This window comes from Diplotaxodon limnothrissa, linkage group LG7 (genome assembly GCF_057381915.1).
Source record: "Diplotaxodon limnothrissa isolate DT_005_m linkage group LG7, D_limnothrissa_male_GT1.1, whole genome shotgun sequence".
Lineage (NCBI taxonomy): Eukaryota > Metazoa > Chordata > Actinopteri > Cichliformes > Cichlidae > Diplotaxodon > Diplotaxodon limnothrissa.
Window position 1 is genome coordinate 31602821 of NC_140602.1, and position 19785 is coordinate 31622605.

Below are 19785 nucleotides of genomic sequence, written 5' to 3' on the forward strand. Positions count from 1 at the left end.
TTATTTTGGTCCATAGTGCAGCATCGCTCAAACAAGTCCACCCTTTCAACTTTTTTCTGATTGGCTGGACCATGTAAAGAGAAGTGGGCAGGGCTCATTCCATCATCATGACATCACACAGAGCCAGAAATAGAAAAACAAAACAGTGAAACACTGTATTTTTACCCCCCCTTCCCATTTCCTTTTGATTGGCTGAGCCACATAACGAAAATTAGGCAGGGTTCATCTACTCTGTATGACATGAACATCGAGGGCAAACATGATAGGAGATAAATATCAAAGCCTGCTTTAATATTTCTTTAAATACAGTTTCCTAAATCAATAAAGAATGTTAGCATTTTTACTTTGTTGTTATCATGTTTACTGGAGATGAGGCAACAAAATTAAAAAATGAAACTGTGGCACAGATTGTGGTTAACTCAGACTGTCAGATGAGTCTTTATTCAAATAATCAGTCTTAGCTGTTTTATTAATCGCCATCAGCACACGGAGACAGGTGGAATCAACTTTAGCGCACTATAACTTTATCCTACAATGGTTCACATGGTAAAGCTTCCACAGCACTAATGCCATCAGTACAACAACAACAACATAAACATTGTTTTGCTAAAAGAGTATTACCTTCACACTCTTAATTCTTCTTAGTAGAAGGAAAAGTTGGACTTGGCCACTGCCATGTCACCCACTGTTGTAACTTTAACTTTATCATTCTTTGGCCTCCGCCATGTTGGTTTTCTGGAGCTGGAAGTGACCATATTTGGAGGAGAAGGTGCTGTGCCACGTTGTCAGCTAAAAGTGAGCAAGCCAGTTATTTTAAGCCTCAATAAAATCCAAACAGCTATAAACAAATGAACCCCACCGTACACCTGTTATTTAGGAGAAAACTGCTTCAAAGTTGGACATTATAACATGGGAGTGTATAGGGACTGACTCACCTTGGGAGCCAGGAACTGCACATATGCATAAGCTGATGTTTTATTCCACAACAGAAACTCAGTGATAGTAGCTTCTTCCTGAGAACAGGAAGAATTAAAAATCAAAGCCAGTCTTTAATAAAGTAAGTTAAATAAAGGGTCCGTCCTTGTTTTTGACACTACAGTCAAAAGACGACTGTTCTTGGTTTCCATTTGTAGTCATTTATATATATATGGCAGTACATCTCCCTTCACATATAGAACAGAGCAGGTATCAATGTCAGCAGATATGACACTGAAAAAGTCAGAAACGGCATTAAAAAGAGAAGCTCAGGTGGAGGTGGGTTGCAAAGCAGCTTGCACAGACTAAAACAGGTCATACAGAGTCACTGATATGAGACATGTGGAGGAGAACGAGCTGATTTAACTGGGAAAAGACAGTCTTAAAATTCATGGAGAAATCAATCCCATTGTCTGTGACATTCACACTGCCACTAGGGAGCAATTTCTCTTCACTAACTCGCTAAAATGTGAATATTTCACAGAGAAGTACACGTCTTTAAGTCAGTACAGATGTTATGGTGTCCAGGTGTCTCTCAGCGTGTCGAAGGAAACGTCGAGTAGCTAAAATGACGACACAACAGACCCAAACGAGTTTTACTCAAATATGTGGTCAAATATAGTTCACCTCCTGCAGGAGTCACATTGCTTTCATTGTCTTCTCCTCATTCAATGTCCACAGTAACTGGCTGGCTGGGAAAATTAAAATCACACAAATGGGACAGTTCCACTTTTCCTCTTTCAGCCAGGCCACAGCTAATCAGTGAAATCCCAACAGACCTCTTTCAGATTTTACTCCTCGTCATCTTCAGAGTCTGTTGGGAAGTTAAAATCTGAACCAGCGGCAAGGGTCCACGAGATCAGAGGGAGGTTGACCAGCGGTGGGATTTACAGCGAGGGGGAGAAGGTGAAGAGGAAAAAGGTGGGGGAGAAGGCACACATTTGGTTTTCCATCCTCTTCCTCAGCAGACCTGTAGATGGTAAAGAGAAGAGGTTATAAACCAAACCAATCACCAGCTTGGATAAACATCCATGAGTCTGCATTAAAGTTAAACTGACTGGAAAACAACAAAACAAAATTCCAATCCACTGGATTGGTCTGTTTCATTTTCATTAAGAACTCTTTTTTTATCTGCATGCTGTTAGTCCACATAAACTACTTCCAGGTGCAAACACCACATTTTGAATCTTCTCCAGATCTTCTCCCCAACACGGAGAAAATTACTCTCAGCTGCTGATGAAGCAACTTTTGACTGAACTATCAACCTCTATTTAAGCCTCTGAAAAAAGGGGGATGGAGCAAAAAATACTCGCCAATTCATCAGCAGTTAAGCTCACATTTTTGCTTCATGAAAATCTTCCTGAATGAAAATGATGTCACTGTTCAAAAAAGTCTTAGTCCAGAAACTGCCTCTCACCTTCTGGTCAGACATGATGTTGTTGCCCTGCAGTGGAGTTGAGTGTCCGCCGAGCAGGCCTCCTCCCGGCCGGTCGTGCTCACAGAAGATTGTCCCGTTGACATAGTGGAAGCGATCGCCGGGAACCAGGCGGTTCCTGCATGTTGCACACGTGAAACACTAAAGAAAAACAAATAAATTGGATTAAAAGTTTCACCGGTCTGAAAAGATGAAAACATGTAAGGTTGACAACGCTGGACTGGTAGAAGATCACGCTCACCTTCAGGTGGTAAACGCTGCCTTGTGCTCGCATCACCATCTCGCTGGCAGGTATAGACTGTCCACAAGCGCTGCAGGCTCCACTGTGTCCAAACAGCCTGCACATGAAACCAAACAGTCATGCATCAACACAACAGCCATAAAGCAGATGTCGTGGGTTCTCAAATCCCATCTCTACTATTTCAGGTACCTGTGAAATGTTGAAATGTTAAGACATAAGTTCAATGCCACCAAATACGTCAAGATATCTTAATGCCAGAAAAAAAGTTGCCATCACAGCAGTAAATGTCAGTTTTTCTACATGTTGATGTAGTAAAGGAAAGAAATCTGTCAGATGAGTCTTTGGGCTTCAAGTGTAAGAAATAATGTATAAAATTACAGAAAAGACTCCTATAGTTATTATAAAACTGAAGGTTTTACTGTAGAATAACCTATGACCTCCTTCATATTTTCAAAAGCAGTCCAGCAGGCCGGATTAGAGTCTTTGTGAGGCAGATTCTGGCTTCCAGCCCTTATGTTTGACACCCCTGCCTTATATAAACACAGCATGTTGGCACCACTGAAGCTTGGGCAGAAGGGTAATAACAAAAGTTTGTGATTAAAGCTGTAAATGGTTTTAAGTCTTCATGCATCAGTTATATATAGTCTGTATTTAGCACCCATAAAAGGTCCAATGAGAGGGTATCGGCTCCGGGTCGTTTCAGTGTGGCGGCACACAGCAGCCGGTCCTCATCAGTCTGAACCTGGAGGAAGGTCAGTGCCTGTGTTGAACCTTTAAAGGAAGCTGCTGTCATCATTAAAGCTACACGTGAAACCCCGCGATACTCACTTGACCACTTTGGCGTCTCTCTCTTTCTCCCTCTTTCTTTGTCTTCCCCTTTCAATGACTCCACAGAGTAATGAATTTTTTATCTTAATCCAAACAGTCATTTAATGAGTGTGCCTGAGAGGATCCCTGTCCTCCTTAATTAACCCTCAGACACACACACACACACTCCTCCCGAGTCTCAGTTAAGGCTCATCTTTCTTTAGCAGCATGACGAATCTAAGGACTCGACCCCAAACCAGACCTTAGGTAAGTCCACCTCAGCTCAAGGTTTGGATAATTTAGCCATGGCTTTCCTGTCTGTTGGTCAGTGTCTGTAGCTTTGAGTTCATGGGATGGATGGCGGTTGGAGGTCCTCCCCACTCAAACACAAATTAGCCGAATTCCACTGTAGGACTATTTATACATATTTTGAGCTCTTTATTTGCACTCCTGCCACAGAACGGAACAAACAGCTGCCAAGCGAGAAATCTGAGGCGGCTGTAATTCTGGAGTGGCACTGGAAGTCCAGAGTGGATTTAAATCAGATGTTTCTTCAGCTCGTTTGCGGCTGGAAACACACGCAGGGTTTTTTTTGTTTGTTTTTTTGTGAAAATTAGGTCTGGTGTCAGGTGCCAAAAAGCTAGCACTTGAACATCAGTACAAAACGGCCACATGATGCTGTGAACATTTGGCTTTCAAGCCAATCAAAATGTACGCTGGTTCTCAAAAGCCATCAAAGCAGGAGAGCTTTCACACTGACTGGACTGCTTCTCAAGTGCTCCATCACTGCTGATTGGGCCAAAAATAAGAGGTATTGGTGGAGTTAAAAGCACACATGACTTCAATTTCCACAAGAGTAACAAAAGCCATGAGCTGAATTTAAAAAAAAAAAAAATCTATTCAAAAGCATTCAGCCAATCAAAAAAGGCAAAATAGGAAGTGACTAGACCAGGGCGATATGACAAAAAATATTTATCACGACATACATTTGAAAATTTGCAATAACGATATAACTGACGTAGAGCTGGGCGATATAAGATTTTTTCATATCACGATATGTTTTTTCATTTCAGGCGATAACGATATCTATCACGATATAAGCCAAATAACTATATTTGTAAGATTTAAATGTGCCGTTGCTCACAAGTTAAATGTGAAATAATCAGCAGCTTGTTTTGATTTAAATATTTATTTCCCATAATAAGTTCAACAGGGTAGATGTACTTAAGAAACATGAGACTTTTTCAGATAAATAAAGGCAAATATTTCAAACTACACAAAAGGCAGCCGCTAAAGCGTTTAAGTTTCAAAATAGAACAAATGAAACAGACTAAATTGTCAATTCAACTTAGAAACAAAATATTAATTCTAAAAATAAATCTTAGTTTGTTTTACAGAATAACAGACAAAATTGACTAACTTTTGTCAATATCAAATAAACTGAGAACTAAAAGGAAATTCTCAATCTCTCCTTGTTGTATAGCTGAGCTTTTCAAACAGTTTTAACAGTTACTTTAGTCTGACAAAAGCCGAATGACGAATTAGCGCTTCCAGTCAGAGACTGAGGCTACGTCCACACGTCCACGGGTATTTTTGAAAACGGAGATTTTCCGTGTTCGTTTTAAAAAATAATCCCGTCCACACATAAAGGCAGAAATGAAGGAAAACGCTGCTATGAACATGCCAAAGCAGCAGGTGGCGCTAGATTCCTAACCGTGCAGAAATGTTGGCCAATCAGAAGTCTAGAAGCCTCGGTGGGAAAAAGTAAACAAAGCTGGGGCATAGAAGCAGAACCGAGTCGTATGTGTGGAGGGACAGTAACTGTGTGTATATGTAAGCATTTAAACACTGCAGAGAGTAGAATTAACAGTAACAGTATTGTAGAAATTCATTTCACCGAAACAATAACGTGGTGCACAGTGTGACGTCAAAAAATGCGCACACCTTTGACGCTGCGTTTTCTCCGTTTTTCTAGTCCACACGTAAATGCAAAAACTGAGTTTTCGAAAATATCCACCCTGGCCGGAGTTTTTAAAAATCTTCGCTTTCAGTGACCAAAAACGCCGTTTACGTGTGGACGAAAGGTGCAAACGCATAGAAAAATCTGCGTTTTCAAAAATACCCGGGTACGTGTGGACGTAGCGCATGCACCAGTTTATTGTATGTCCAGACTTGCTTTCGGCACAATTTACAGTGAACGCTACTGTTTTTTGTCAGACTTGAAATAGCCGAAATACCTTCACACTACGGAACTTCTATGGCTCTTCCGTTCGACAATCTCTCCGGCATTGGAACCATCATCTGTTTTCTCTTCGGTCACGCTCGGTTGATTTCTCTAGTCGGCACACTCATTTCCTCCATTACCCGGGCGGTACGGTGGCTGGCTGCTTCCCAAACAAATACACATGTGCGGCTTGGCACTTGTGCTGTACGTAACAAGTCACGTGACGTGACGCTGCGGCTGTGATTGGTTGATTGGTTCGGCTCTGCGCTACTTAATTTGGATTGGCTGACCTTTTTTTTTTTTTTTTTTTTTTTAAAAGAGGACAAGAGCGGCGAGGTCTATCGCGATAGTTTAATTTTTCTATCGAGAAAAAGTTATATCGCGATACATATCGTTATTGTTCTATCGCCCAGCTCTAAACTGACGATATAATTGACACTAGACAAAATGCTTTACAACTCCACAACTTTATTAGTGCAAAAAACCCCAAAAACATCAATGTATTTTCACTTAAACAAGCAGCTGTTTTTTATGTGCATTAAAGTTATATAAAAAATTAACAGTGCAAATGCAAAATCCTTGCTGACAGTTTAACCAAAAGGCATTTCCAGTGGAAACTGGCTGACAGATCCTCAGCATAACCATGTATAATATCCACAAAACTTAAAAAGTGGTTATACACACACAATACGGTAATATTATGTTGAAGCACAGTACGTATCACTCTGCGAGGCTCCTGCCTACGATAGCCGCAATGCTCCGACAGTCCATCAAGCGGTGCGGGTTCATAGCTTAGCAAAGTCGTACTGAAACATTTGACAGATTTTCGAGTGCCGTGTACGACATAAAATCGTTTCGAGGTCAGTAAACACAACCAGAATTCATACATAAGGCACACAGGATTATAAGGGGCACTGTCGATTTTCAGAAAAATCAAAGGATTGATTTTAAGTGTGCCGTCTTTTCCAAACAACACATAATAACGACGGCCCGCTAGCATGCTCTACCAAAAATAGTGCTTTGTTGTGTATCTGACGGGCGAAAGCTAAACCAGTTCCACACCACTGAAGTTGTAGCATTTTTACAAACCAATTTTGGTTCATCTGTTTCATTTAACGATCCGCTTTCGCCCTTCTCATTCTCTGTCGCCGTCATGCTTTTTCCGCCATGTGCATATGAAAACAAAGGCACTGCACATGTGTGTTTTACCCATATTATATCACAATATTTCATTTTCTTATCGTTTGCCCGACATTATACCGGTATTACTGTGAACAGTATGATATGGCCCAGCCCTAGAAGTGACATCACAAAGCAGCATTCATAAAACAAAACGTAGCTCATGGGATCACTAATCTTATTTTGGACGAACCACAGTAAAGTCTTGACCACTAGAGGGTGCTACAATGACCAGGAATCATAGACTGTATATAAAAAATGGACACTGCCAACATGCTAGCTTGCACTGCTTTGAGGTTTTGTATTTTGAAGCTTGAACGGGCACATTCCAAAAACATGTATAGTTACTAACAACGAGAGAATAGTGATAGAAACCAAAGGTATTTTTGTAGAAGGCTGTAAACATGTTTATTTCTGCTCTAAAGTTAGACACATTGACACAGGAGTCTATGGGGCTGATTCAGTGCCTGAGCCAGCCTCAAGTGGTCACTAGAGGAACTGCAGGTTCTAACATGAGAAGCCATCACATCTCAGCACCTGAGCTTCCTGAGACCAAACTGGTGTATCGACTTGGCACACGTTCCCAAAGCTGTCAAAAAAAAAAAAAAAAAAAAAAGCAGCATTCAACAACTGAAGAGCTCCCTGTTAGTTTAGAATCATAGTTTGATTGTGACTCGACTGACCAGTCTGTTTTATAAAAGGCAGATTTTTGCCTTCAGTGAAGCCTTTTTCAGTTTGGATGAGTTTAAATGAGCTTAATCATGAGCCAGTCATGAATGCATAGGAACCTGTGAGAGTCCAGCTTCTAATTTGGAGTCACACCAGTGCAAAAACCGCATGAATACTAATCAGGGACATTTATATGCACCTGCATAAACATCCCATTTTACGGCTGGATCGAATGTGGAATTTCCTCCAACACACTGCAGACCTCTCATGATTATTCAGTGTATCTTATTGCAGATTGTGGCGTAATCCGACCGTACAGTCAGAGCTTTATTTATTTCATGAGAGGCTGCTGTATTATTACTGGCCTGATGCACAAAGTCTGCTGTGTCTCAGGGTCCTCCTCAGCAGCTTTCCAGATCCAGCCCTCAGTTTTTCCTAGAGATGCCCACAAAACCCCTGCCTGCACCTCCCTCACACACACTAACACACACACACGTTTCACGTTTCTGAAAAGCCTCACCTGATGTAGTCGTTCTTGCAGAGGATCATGCCGCCTTTGCTGTAGCAGGTACTACTGTACTCGCCCAGCTGAGCGTGGCAGCAGGAGCACTTGAGGCAGCGCGTGTGCCAGTACCGCTCCATCGAGAAGAGCAGGAAGCGGTCCGCGATACGACCCCCACATCCTGCACACGACCTGCCCGCTGTCCCGCCGCCGCTGCCCATCACCGCTACTGTGGGTGCCTCCACCCTGCTGTTCACCATCGCCACTGGAGGGTAAAAGGAAAGAGGAACCATTGGAGGTTAGATATAAAAAAGGTGTCAAAGATGAGACCAAATAAAAGCGTGTCAGTGATGTTAACTCCAAACCTGAGGCTGCGACTCACTTTCTAATATTAATAATTACTTTCAGATTTTGAAGTTGTTGCCACCTAACTGATGATCAGTGTGGGACAGCATGGCAGGGTGAGAAAACCAGGATTGGACTGGACCATGATATTTTTCTAAACTAGCTGTAAATGCTTCTTTTCTACTCGAGCACTTAGAGCACATTATACAACATGTCTCATTCACCCACACACGCAAGCACTTTTCTCTACACACAAGTGCTTTCCATCCAGCATTCACACGCATTCACACTCCAATGAGCGAATCAGGACCAACTCTGGGTTTGGTTTCTTTCCCAAGGATACTTGATCGAAATACCGACCTTCTGATTGGTAGATGACCTGCTCTACCTCCTGTGCCACAGCTGCCTCTTGTTGTATAACCATCAGAAGCCCTCTGACACACCAACTGTCAACTAATGACATATTTCTTCTCCTCCAAACAACGCTAAGTTGAATATTTTTCTGTAGCCACAGTTTTTAGTGTTTGTACTTAGTTTGGAGACTAAGTTGGGTATCTGGTATCTATCTATTGGATATCTATTAGAGAGGAGGGTGGGAGCTCAGAGTACAGACGCTGCTCCTCAAGACCAAAAAGAAATGCATGGAAGGAGATGCTGGGGTAGACCCAGGGTCTACCCTCAGTTTGAGAGGAGCTTGACAGGTTGAAGGGAGGTCTGGGCCCACTTATGGAGTGAGACTTTTACCTGAATAATTAAAGGCTCATAAAACAGTGCATGAGGCAGGAGCATATCCTTGAATATGAATGTAATACACAAACATAAGAACGATCCCCAAACAAGCTCAAAGATGGTAAAACAAAACCACACACACTCTTCTGAACCTGATAAACGAGCCCCGTGAGCAGGGAATCTGTGCAGGATCTGGGCCTTGATTTAATTCTTTCCTTCATCATCTCTTTTTAAACATTACGGAAACACATGTACTGTCGGGCAGCATTCAGCATATTCCTCCTCACTCTCGTTTTTCCATTACAGAACTGAGCTGATTTCATGCACAGCTGGGAATAATATTGCTTTTGAGTACAACCACAGCAGTGTGTGTGCCGCTCAGCAATGAGTCAGCAACACTGCCTCTTCAGCCGCTTCCATGATTTATAATTAGGGCCAACAACAACATAAAATAATTGCAGGGCTAGATTTCATTTTCCAAATGAGCAACAGCAGCACAATTTGTCCTCCAGAGCGTCTAATTTCAGCAAGGGCATGTTTAGCTTTACGACTAGCCTTCCCACAAGATCATTTGAGATTGCAGCAAGCAGCAGCTGGTCCTCTGCGGCGAGGCGGGCTGCCCTCAATACCCTCATTTTCTAGAGTAGACACCTGGCTCTAATCAACCACAGGAACACCATGTTAAGAAGCCCAAGGCTACGTTCAAACCACAAACAGCCACACGCGCTGGGACCAAACCTTCTTATTAGTGACGGCTCAGTCATGAATGAGTCAATCCTCTGAATGAGAAGTGAGGCCATTTATTTAATCCACAAATGAAACCTTTACATTTGAAATGGGTGAAAACTCGAGCTCATCGTTTTAGCCTTAAATTCTCCTCGAGGTGTTTAAACAGCTTGTAGTGCACAGCAGGACAAACCACAGACACAAAGCGTGACTAAATCCGACAACTTTCTCTACCAGAAAGACATAAAACTAAACAGTGCACAGTCGGGGGTTTGCATTCAAATCTGTGGACCTGGGCTCTGTGCTTCCCTCTCTACTTCCTGCCATGAATCTCCTGTTCCAAAGCTGGATTTTCACATTAAACACGTCCAAAATTTCAAATAATGAGCTCAGTGTTTCTACAAGTAATCCCTGTGAGCGGAACACTAATTTGTCACTGTTTTTTCTACTCTTGGCTCTGTTTGATGTCAGACCTTACACATATGGGTTTATGAGGGGCAGCCAATCAGAAGAAAGCTTGCTTAAAGGGGGAGGATGCAGAATAGCTTGTTTTAGACAAGATGAACTGAAGGCCCAGTATAAGATAGGGTTATTTTGAACTGTGAATCATGCAAAGCTGCTTTATTAGAGTCCAAAAATAGAATTAAAGAAGCTGGAAATGAACCGACGGGTCCTTCTTCATGTGTCTGCTGACAATGAAAGACAAGAATGATTACATAAACCTGCATCACTGGTATACTTTAAATTCACTTTGTATATAATCAGTACATTGCCCTGATATTTGGGGCTACATGGGCTGCAGTTCTTCAAATGCCCACTTGAGGTTCCTGTGAGTCAATCCCCATAGACTCCCATGTTCAAATTCAACAGCAGAAATAAACTGCTTTGGTCTCCATCCATCCATTCGCTTCCGCTTATCCTTTTCAGGGTTGCGGGGGGCGCTGGAGCCTATCCCAGCTGTCGTAGGGCGAGAGGCGGGGTACACCCTGGACAGGTCGCCAGTCTGTCGCAGGGCCAACACACAGGGACAGACAACCATTCGCGCTCACATTCACTCCTAGTGGCAATTTGGATTATCCAATTAACCTATCCCCACAAGCTGCATGTCTTTGGACGGTGGGAGGAAGCCGGAGTACCCGGAGGGAACCCACGCAAACACGGGGAGAACATGCAAACTCCACACAGAAAGACCCCGGCCTGATGATGGAATTGAACTCAGGACCTTCTTGCTGTGCGGCAACAGTGCTAACCACCGCGCCACCGTGCTGCCCTGCTTTGGTCTCGATAGCTATTTTTCTCCTTCTTAGCCAGTTATCAGGGGTGTAAAAGCAAAAGACAGGGACGTGCCTGATGTGGTCATCTCAGAGAGACAGAAGCTACACCCACATGTGTTTACAAGTGGCACCCAATCAGAAGAAAGTAAAAGTAATCTCAACTTGGAGGCAATTAAAGTGACGTCCAATAAGTGTGAAGTATACTGATCATTGTCATAATGTAGCGCCAACTGTTATTAGCTACAAACTGATGGAAACTGAGCCATTTCCGCCTCAGTGGGCTTTTTCATCCAACCAGGATCAAAAGCATTTATAGCTGACCAACTCATTACTAAACCTATCCTGAAGTTCAACCTCTGACCTCACTCTCCCGTTAGCATAAATCCAAAAGGTCATCACAAGGTCAATAATTCTGGATCTGTTCCCACTTGGTGTTTTTAATGTGACCGTGTGCCTAAACATCTCTTTCTCCTCCTTCTGTCTCCTGTCTTTGGTGCCAGATTCCTCTGGGTGGCACATCACCAGCCGTGAAATCAATTAGCGGCCCGAGTCTGCAAAGCATAACAGCTCCCCTCCCACCCCTGTGAAATAAAGTGAAAACCTGTACATCGTCACGAGTTTGTCTCTACAGTGGCATCCAAAACACAACCCTGTCCTCTGGATATCATTCAGGTGGTGAATCAGACCTGACCGGCTCATATGCAGACTAAAAAGGATAAGAAACCTCAGTTAATGAGTCTGAAACCTTTAAAAGAACACACACACACACACACACACACACACACACACACACACCTGAAAAATGTCCAAACGTTCCCAAAACAAAACTGTGGAGCAGCGGCCAATGCAATCATCACACTAACACCTGTGTTAATTCGAGAAGATTCGAGACAGCTGCCAAAAACCTCTATGATACAATTCTTATCCAATTAAAATGCAAATCCTGCTTTTAATCATCTCCTGCAGCACACAAAGCCTCAGCGTGTCTCACTGCTGAGACGGGGACGTTTCAGGCTACAGATACTCAGATTTATACCCAGCAGGTCGTACGATATATTTGCAGAAAGTAAATATCTTTGTCTAAACAAAAGCTGCTTCTGTGTAAAAGTGTAATTATGTTGCCATATTTACCAGGACGTTTGTCACATTTTGGGTTCAGTCATTGTGTTTTCATGAATGTTTTATCATCTTCTGGAATGTTACCAGAAGCTTTATTTTATAATTTCTGGATGCTTTATGGAAAATCTGCTTTGTTGTGTAATCTGGGCGTGATGTTTTTTTGTTTGCAAGTTATCTGAAAGGTTTTCTGGAAACATTGCAGTTCTGAAACATTTGTCATGCTTTGCTGTTGTGTTTTTGTATTCTCATAAAAGTTCTGGAATGTCGTGTTTCCTGAACAATTCTCTCGTTAGGTTTCTGTGTTGTTGTTATTTTCATATTTTCCTAATATTAATTACTTTTTTTAATGTTCCTTTTTGCAGAAATGTGATTTCTGAAACATATTTCTGGTTTTGCTGCTGTGTAACATGTACAGGACATGTGGTTTCCTGAATGTGTTTCCTGAAGTGGAACTTCTTCTGGAATGGCATTGTGATTTCGTAAAGAAGAAGGAGTGTTTTACAGATTTTTGCCTTGGTGCAGTCAGGTGGTTTTTATTTTCCCATTTTGTTTGCCGGAAATGTCATTTTGTCGTTTCCTGCTGAAAGCTTTCCCGTCTACTTCTTAGTTTCCTCTAAAGCCTGATAAAACGCTGCACAGACTTCCGATTCTTCCTTCCTGCACACGCAGGTCTGACCATGTCATTTCCAGCTCCACACTCACCTGTGTGGGCTTTACTTTCTGAGCTTCCCCTCGGGGTGTCAGCAGCAAACACTACGTGCTTTCAAACCGCTGCCGGTGAGCTCTGCTGCATGGCTGCTGAACCATCACAACACTCGCTGAAGCTTGGCTCTTCGAGTCTTCATCTTCGAGTCTTTTTGGTCGGATGTTTGGCTCTGGTGTCAGACTGTAGTTAGTGGAATCTGACTGAAAGCTGGCCAGAACATTCAGGCTGTGAGTATCTGTGTGACTTCTCGGTGAAGCTGAGCGTCACACAAACATTATGATCACATCCAGCAAACTGAACTGTTCCCACCTTTGCTTTTTCTTTCTTTATTAGCAGCTCTTTAATCCTAAAGAATCGCCGGTAAAGGAATAGCTGCGTGTGATGGAGCAGTGAATAAACACAGGGGCTAATGAAGAGACACAAACTGGTGAATCAGATCCAGTTTCAGGCTGATTGGGTTGACAACAGCTCTTTTTTTTTTTCCTGGCAGTTGACGGATGTTCCTCATATTAAGAAAAATCTTCGTTCTGTGCAGATTGGAGGACCTCAATTAGTCTAAAAGGAAAGGGTTTAAGAGTATAATGTGTCACAGGGCGTATCAGGTTATGGCTGATATGTCATCTAGTAATTCATCACAGTCCACAGGACTCCCAGTTTGAGTGGCTTATATTCCCTTTTAATCAATCTTTTTAATCATTTCTTTCACTCAGTGTTTCTTATTCCATTTAAATTGTGTTTGCCTGATTTTTGATTTTTTATTTAAGCACTTAATAGTTATTTGCCATTTAAGCTTGTGACCATCAGGACTGTATTTCAGCTTTTTACTGGTTCCAGCATCACCCCAGTCCTGACATCTCACCACTGGCTTCTTATTTGGTTTAGAGAAGACAGTGGTGAGATGTAAGGAAAGATTTGGGGGGGAGAAAGGAGCAAAGAAAGGAAATTCCAGTAGAAGAAAGGAGAGAACCTAAAGAAAGAAGAAAGGGGAAAACAAGGACACAAGCTAAGAAAAAAGGATAGATAACAAGGATAGAGGCAAGTAAGTAAGACAATAAGGGCAAAGTGAGGAAGGGATAGGTAAGGAAGAAAGGTAAAAATGCAGGATGGGGAAAAATAAGGACAGGGAAGCAAGGAACAAAGAAACAAATGAATGAAGAGAAAGGAAGGAAAATGGGGTATTCAAAAAGAAAGGAAAACAAGGAAGGAAGGATAGAAGAAAGAAAGGGGAAATAAAGGCGAGAATGAAGGCTTGATAAATGGAAGAAAAGCAAAACAACTAAGCAAAGAGGGAGGAGTGAATGGAAATGCAAGGAAGATAGGTAAGGAAGCACAATAGAGAAGAAAATAATGATTGACAGAAAGGACAAAAAAGGAATGAAGTGAAAGAGAAGAAAGTAAAGAAAGAAGAAAACAGGAAGGTAAAGTAAAGAAAGTAAGAAGAAAAGCTAGGGGAATAAGAGTAGAAGATGAAAAGGAAGGAAGAAAGAAGGAGGGTAAAAGGAAGGGTAAGAGTAAAAGACAGGATAGGAGGAAGAAATGAAAGAAAGAAACGGAACGAAGGACGGATGCCCTGAATGGTTTGCAGCCATTTTAGCGGCTGCTGGATGCTGACAGGACGAACTGTGCACGAGTTGTTTTATTCTGAAATTATGAAGTGCTTCCTTCCTTCTTTTTTCAAAGCAGCTCAGTGAAGCCTCCTCCACACTCTTCAGAGGTGTAATTAACAAATAAGCTGCTTTCAGTCTGAGGGGGTAAAAGTGACTAAACGAGCCCGAGCGAGGGCGCGCCGGTCACACAGATCCAGTTTCTTCTCCTGAGACTCTCACAGAGAGACGTGCCGTTTCATTAAAACAGGCCTCTTTTTAATTAACACCGAGGGCACGGGTTCGTGTGGCAGCAGCGATCCTGCTCACAGTTTCAGTCAAATTAAAAAGACGCAGCTCTGCCGCAGAAGCAAGAGCTGATAGAAATATCCTTTTTAATAAAAATTTGGTCAAATTTATTCAGTCAGTCGCTCGTTTAGGAAAACAGTTTCAGAGACAACCTGCAGATTCTCCCACAGAGACTTTCCTGTGGTGCTGAGAGCTGAACGAGTACAGCTCAGATCACTTAAACACACCGACACACACACGCCTGTAACGACGTGATGAAAGTTCACTGCATGCAGCAGGTTTACTGTATATGAAAGAGGGACATGGCCACTGTGATGTCCCTCGTTAGTGAAGTCCTGTTCTGAGTATTTTCCCGCCTTTTTTGGCTCTTAATGGGACCTATAATTAACAACACGGTTTTTAATATGACCTAAAACCAAGATCATAAGTTCATCATGAGGATCTTGAGAGACACTGCGTCATTTTCGCACAGACTGTTTAATCAGAGCAGTCGCCCCCTGCTGGTCATTAGAAAAAACAGGTTTAAGCGGCTTCACTTTTCAATAATGTCTTTTTTATAAAGAGCATCGTTGACACCAACAGTGATGGATGAAGCATACATGCCAATAGTTTTTTACATTTATTGCAACTCTTGATTTTTAGTTATTTATTTTTAGGAGCTTTTCTGATCATTTGATTTTGATTCTTATTCATAAGCTTGTGTTTGTTATTTTTGTGAAGTCAGAATAAAAATATTTAGCTATAATAACTGAATTAAAGCATAAGTTTGAATGAACAAGTCAGCGGATATTTTACTTGAGCGTAATTTTCCTCTCTGAATGATTCATTACACAGAATTAAAAGTCATTCACTTACAGCAGAGGTCGTGAAACAGCTTTTTGAAAATGTGCTTTTGGGTATTCTCTGTTTAAACTCATTTATAAAACAGTATAATCATCAGGCAGTTAGCGCTGTTGGATATAACGATATATATCAGATGACGATATAAAAACGTCTGTCGTTTCATTTTACGCTATCGTTTGTTTCGTGGTGTCGCAAAATAAACTGTTTACGGAAATATTTTTCATTATTTTGATGGTCACTGTAGTGGCTATATTAATTTCTTAAAGTTCTCTCTTTCTCTTATATTTTATATAACCACACTACGGACGGACAAGCGCCTGTTTTTATGCGTTGTCGTTAGCAACAACGATGGTAACACCATCGCGTGTCCGCTTGTTTATGTTCCACATAAACCTTTCACAATTAAGCTCAAGATCCTGTTGAGACTTTTCAAAATAAACTGAATCACGTGAAAGAGCAGATTATTTACAGATGAGAAGTAAAAAAGAGCCGCCGGGTGCTAAAAAATAAACCTTAGACTCAAACGTTAGAACAGCCTTTTCCCCGCAGCACGCCGTGTAATAAATACTCACAAAGAAAACGGCGGCCGTTACAACTTATGTCTAAAAATGTATCGCTTCATGCGTCGGTTAAAACACTCGACTCCAGCTACATGACGTGGAAACGCTGGAAACACTTCCCACAAGTCGAGCTGCCCGAGATTCACAGAATTTACAGAAAATGTTACATTTTTGTGATTTAAGAGCTCTAAATAGAGTGTGTGTAGTGCTGAGTTAGAGTACACTCGCCCACATCTGCTAACACATTTTTCTACAAGTTTTCCAATTTCTTTTGAAAAAAACAACAACAAACAAAAAACAAAACAAAACACAAAACATTTTTTAAACTACATTTACAAAACTGAGTGTTTGCTCAAAGTCACAAAATGTTTCATACCAGACACATAAACAAAGCCAGCCAAAATATTACCAGTGCCGAGCATTTATTACACGCTGCGGCATGAAAATGAAAAACACAGACTTCAGGACATGACGCCCAAGTCGTTCCAACCTACTCGGGCTGTTTTGTTCCATAAAAGTCACAATGTGAAGCAGAAACTCCAGAAACAAACCACAGGCCGGGTAAAACATCTGAAACCTGAAGTTATGAACCTTAAACCTGCACTCTTTATAATGACCAGCAGGGGGCGACCTGCTTCTCCTGCGATCTCCGACCCAACAACACTTTGTCCAAATTATTAAATCAATCAATAAATAAATTTACCAAAAATGATAAATAAATGATTTTTAATAAATTATGATGCAATTAAAGAAAAAAGGACGATAAAACAGAGGATGCTCATAGGCTAACGACTTGATTTCACCAAAATGATTATAGCAACTAACCCATGAGTGATGTCACAGTGGCTACTGCCATCTTTTATATACAGTCTATCATATCAACTATCTCTTGGCCTCTCAGGATGAACATTTTTTATTTGTTTTTAGTTTGAATCTGCAGTTGTGTTTAACAAAAAAGGTTAAATGAGATCTGAGATTGGTTTTAAAAGTGGGTGAATATATTAAGTTAGTGAGGACAGCAGTGTTATAGCATCTAAACTTAAATCCATGTGCACAGTCCTTTTTAAATAACCAAAAATGAACGTGTGTTCCTACAAGTCTGATGAGATATGATGTAAACACTTCTTATATCAAAGAGTAAGGTAGGACAAAGCAGATTCTCTGGTTCCACTTCATCACTTTGTGAACATAAATGAAGCAGCACATTCCTGTTTTCACTTCATATTTTTGTCATTTCATAGAATAAAAACGGGCGGATGAGCTTGGAAAGACTTTGGCTTCATGTCCTGGACCCTGCCTGTTGTAAATGTCATGCTGCAGTGTGAAATAAAGACTCGGTGTTGATGCTTTTCTGAGAATATCATGCGGTTTGGAGCAAAGATAAAACTGTGTTTGTGCGTTTGCTTGTTTCTGAAGAGTCAGAAGTTTTAAAAATGCTGTCTGAAAAGAAATGTGTCTGAGAAAGTGTAAATATTAAAGACAAAAACATCAAATCTGAGGCTTAAATCGCGGTAAATATTTCAGTCTGGTTTAATTTCATTCCGCTGACAGTAAAATAGTCCTTTCAGGTTCGTGAACTCACCTCCGCGCTTTGAACTTGAATCTCTCTGTTCGTCCACCTAATGTTTGTGCCAAAGGTCAAACAGCTGGGAACTTTTCGGCTCAGTATTCCTGTGAAGGAGCTCCTCTCCGCTCTTCTTCCATGCAGTCTTCTGCTTTTTTCTTGCAGATGTTTGAGCGCTCTCTCGCTCTCTCTTTCTTTTTCTCTCTCCTGCACCTACTGCGCTTTGTTCGCGCACTGAGCTGTTCACGGAGGAGCGCTCCTCCCCAATTTAAACCAGCCAGGCCACGCCTCCTCTGCGTCACGAAATGGGCGTAGTTCCTGCCTGTGGTCAGGAAGATGGATGACTGCTGATCTAAAATCTAAATATGCCATAATTATCTCCTGACTGTGACTGCAAACAGTCGTTTATTCACATGACGCTTTGCTTCAAGAGAGAAATTATTCTTCTTACAACAACAGGGATTTATTACTAAATAAAAACAGAATCAATAAATAACTCAAATCAGTTTAACTTAAAGAGTTAGGCTTTCTGCTCCAGATTTATTTATAATATTTATTTAAATCTAATTTTATTTATGTATTTATGTAGTTTAATGGGCGTGTTTCTAATTTATTGTTCGAATGTGAAGAGCCAATCCTGAAATAAAAGGAGTCCAAGAGGACCAAGAAACAAAGAAGGACGGAAAGTATAAGAAGGAATGGAGAAGGATGCTAAGGGGAAGAAAGGAAGGCATTTAGGAAGAAGGGATAAAAGGATGTTAAAAATTAAGGAAATTACAGTTCAAATGGAAAGGACCAGGGGAGGAAAAAATTAAAGAGCAACAGGTAATGAATGAATGAAGGAAGGAAATTAGGAACATGGAAAATAAGGAAGAAAGAGAAAAGAAGGAAGGAAGAAAGGGTGACAGACGGACTCAAAAAGTAAGGAATATGGAAGGAAGGAAGGAAGGAAGGAAGGAAGGAAGGAAGGAAGTTGGGAACAAGGTAAGAAAGGAAAGTTTGAAGGGGGAATGAGAAAAAGGAGAAAAAGTAGAAAAGTATGAAGGACGGTATAGGAGCAAGAGAAATAAGGATTTAAGGATGAAAGTGAAAAGAAGGAAGGTAGGAAGGAAAAGAAGAAGTGAAATAAATTAGTAAGGAAGTAAACTGCATGTCTATTATATTTATAATTATTATTATTATTTTAAGTTCGTTTCACCTGTCTTTTATATACAGTCTATGGATGAGGGTAATTATGAACCTTTGGAATTAATTTCTGACTTTAAGTTTATTAAAAGTCTCCCCTCCTTCACTGAAGATTCATTAGTATATGCACAATAAGACCATGACAAGCCTCACATGTAACACCTCCTCTGGTAATAAGCCCACACATGATCCTGTTCTGAGGACGCTGGTGTTGTTGGAGGGGGGGATCTGTAGTGTGTGTGAAGCTTTTTAAACTAAAGGGGGGCTCCGGGGAGAGCAGCTCTAACCACAGTGTCAGTTCCCTGTCAACACCTTTAATTATGTGGTTATTTATAGCTGCGCGGGCGCCTCTTGTGGGTTCAGAGTCATACATCACACCTGCAGAGGGCTGTGATAAACACTGCTCGGGTTCAGGTCTGCAGGTTATCTGGTTATGTTAATATTTTTATTAAACCGACCAGGTGTGTTTAGTCAGTGGAGTTATAAAGCATGCAGAGAGGGTGAGGCTTAAAACCACAATCAAAAACATCATGCTTTAAGAGCACACCTCTGAGATTATAATTACTGCCACATGCAAACAGCCGGGCTTCGTTCGGTGTGGCATAAACGTGCCTAGCGCGACCCCTGCTGGACAAAGTGCTCACGTGCGGGGTAAGTGCAAAGAAGCTGCACTACCTTAAAGGAGCGTGTTTTCTAAATTATCGGGCCAAAAAACAGAGGTAACAAATATTCAGACGCAGCATTTTCAGCCTTCGGGCTGTTTAAAAACGTTTTTAGATCTGAATGCCCTTTTGCCAAATTTAGCCTGAA

At 41.3% G+C, this 19785-nt stretch overlaps 1 protein-coding gene across 1 annotated transcript; it reads right to left on the reverse strand.

The window, feature by feature from the left end:
* Positions 1 to 450: 450 nt before the first annotated feature.
* On the reverse strand, positions 451 to 18017 carry lmo4la (LIM domain only 4-like a). The gene is made up of 5 exons (XM_085359605.1): positions 17809 to 18017; positions 8051 to 8297; positions 2652 to 2748; positions 2393 to 2551; positions 451 to 1945 (listed from the first exon to the last, which is right to left on the reverse strand). Exons 2-5 carry the CDS (start codon positions 8290 to 8292, stop codon positions 1937 to 1939), a joined length of 507 nt encoding a protein of 168 aa, XP_085215731.1. The 5' UTR covers positions 8293 to 8297; positions 17809 to 18017; the 3' UTR covers positions 451 to 1936.
* Between the last annotated feature and the right edge of the window lie 1768 nt (positions 18018 to 19785).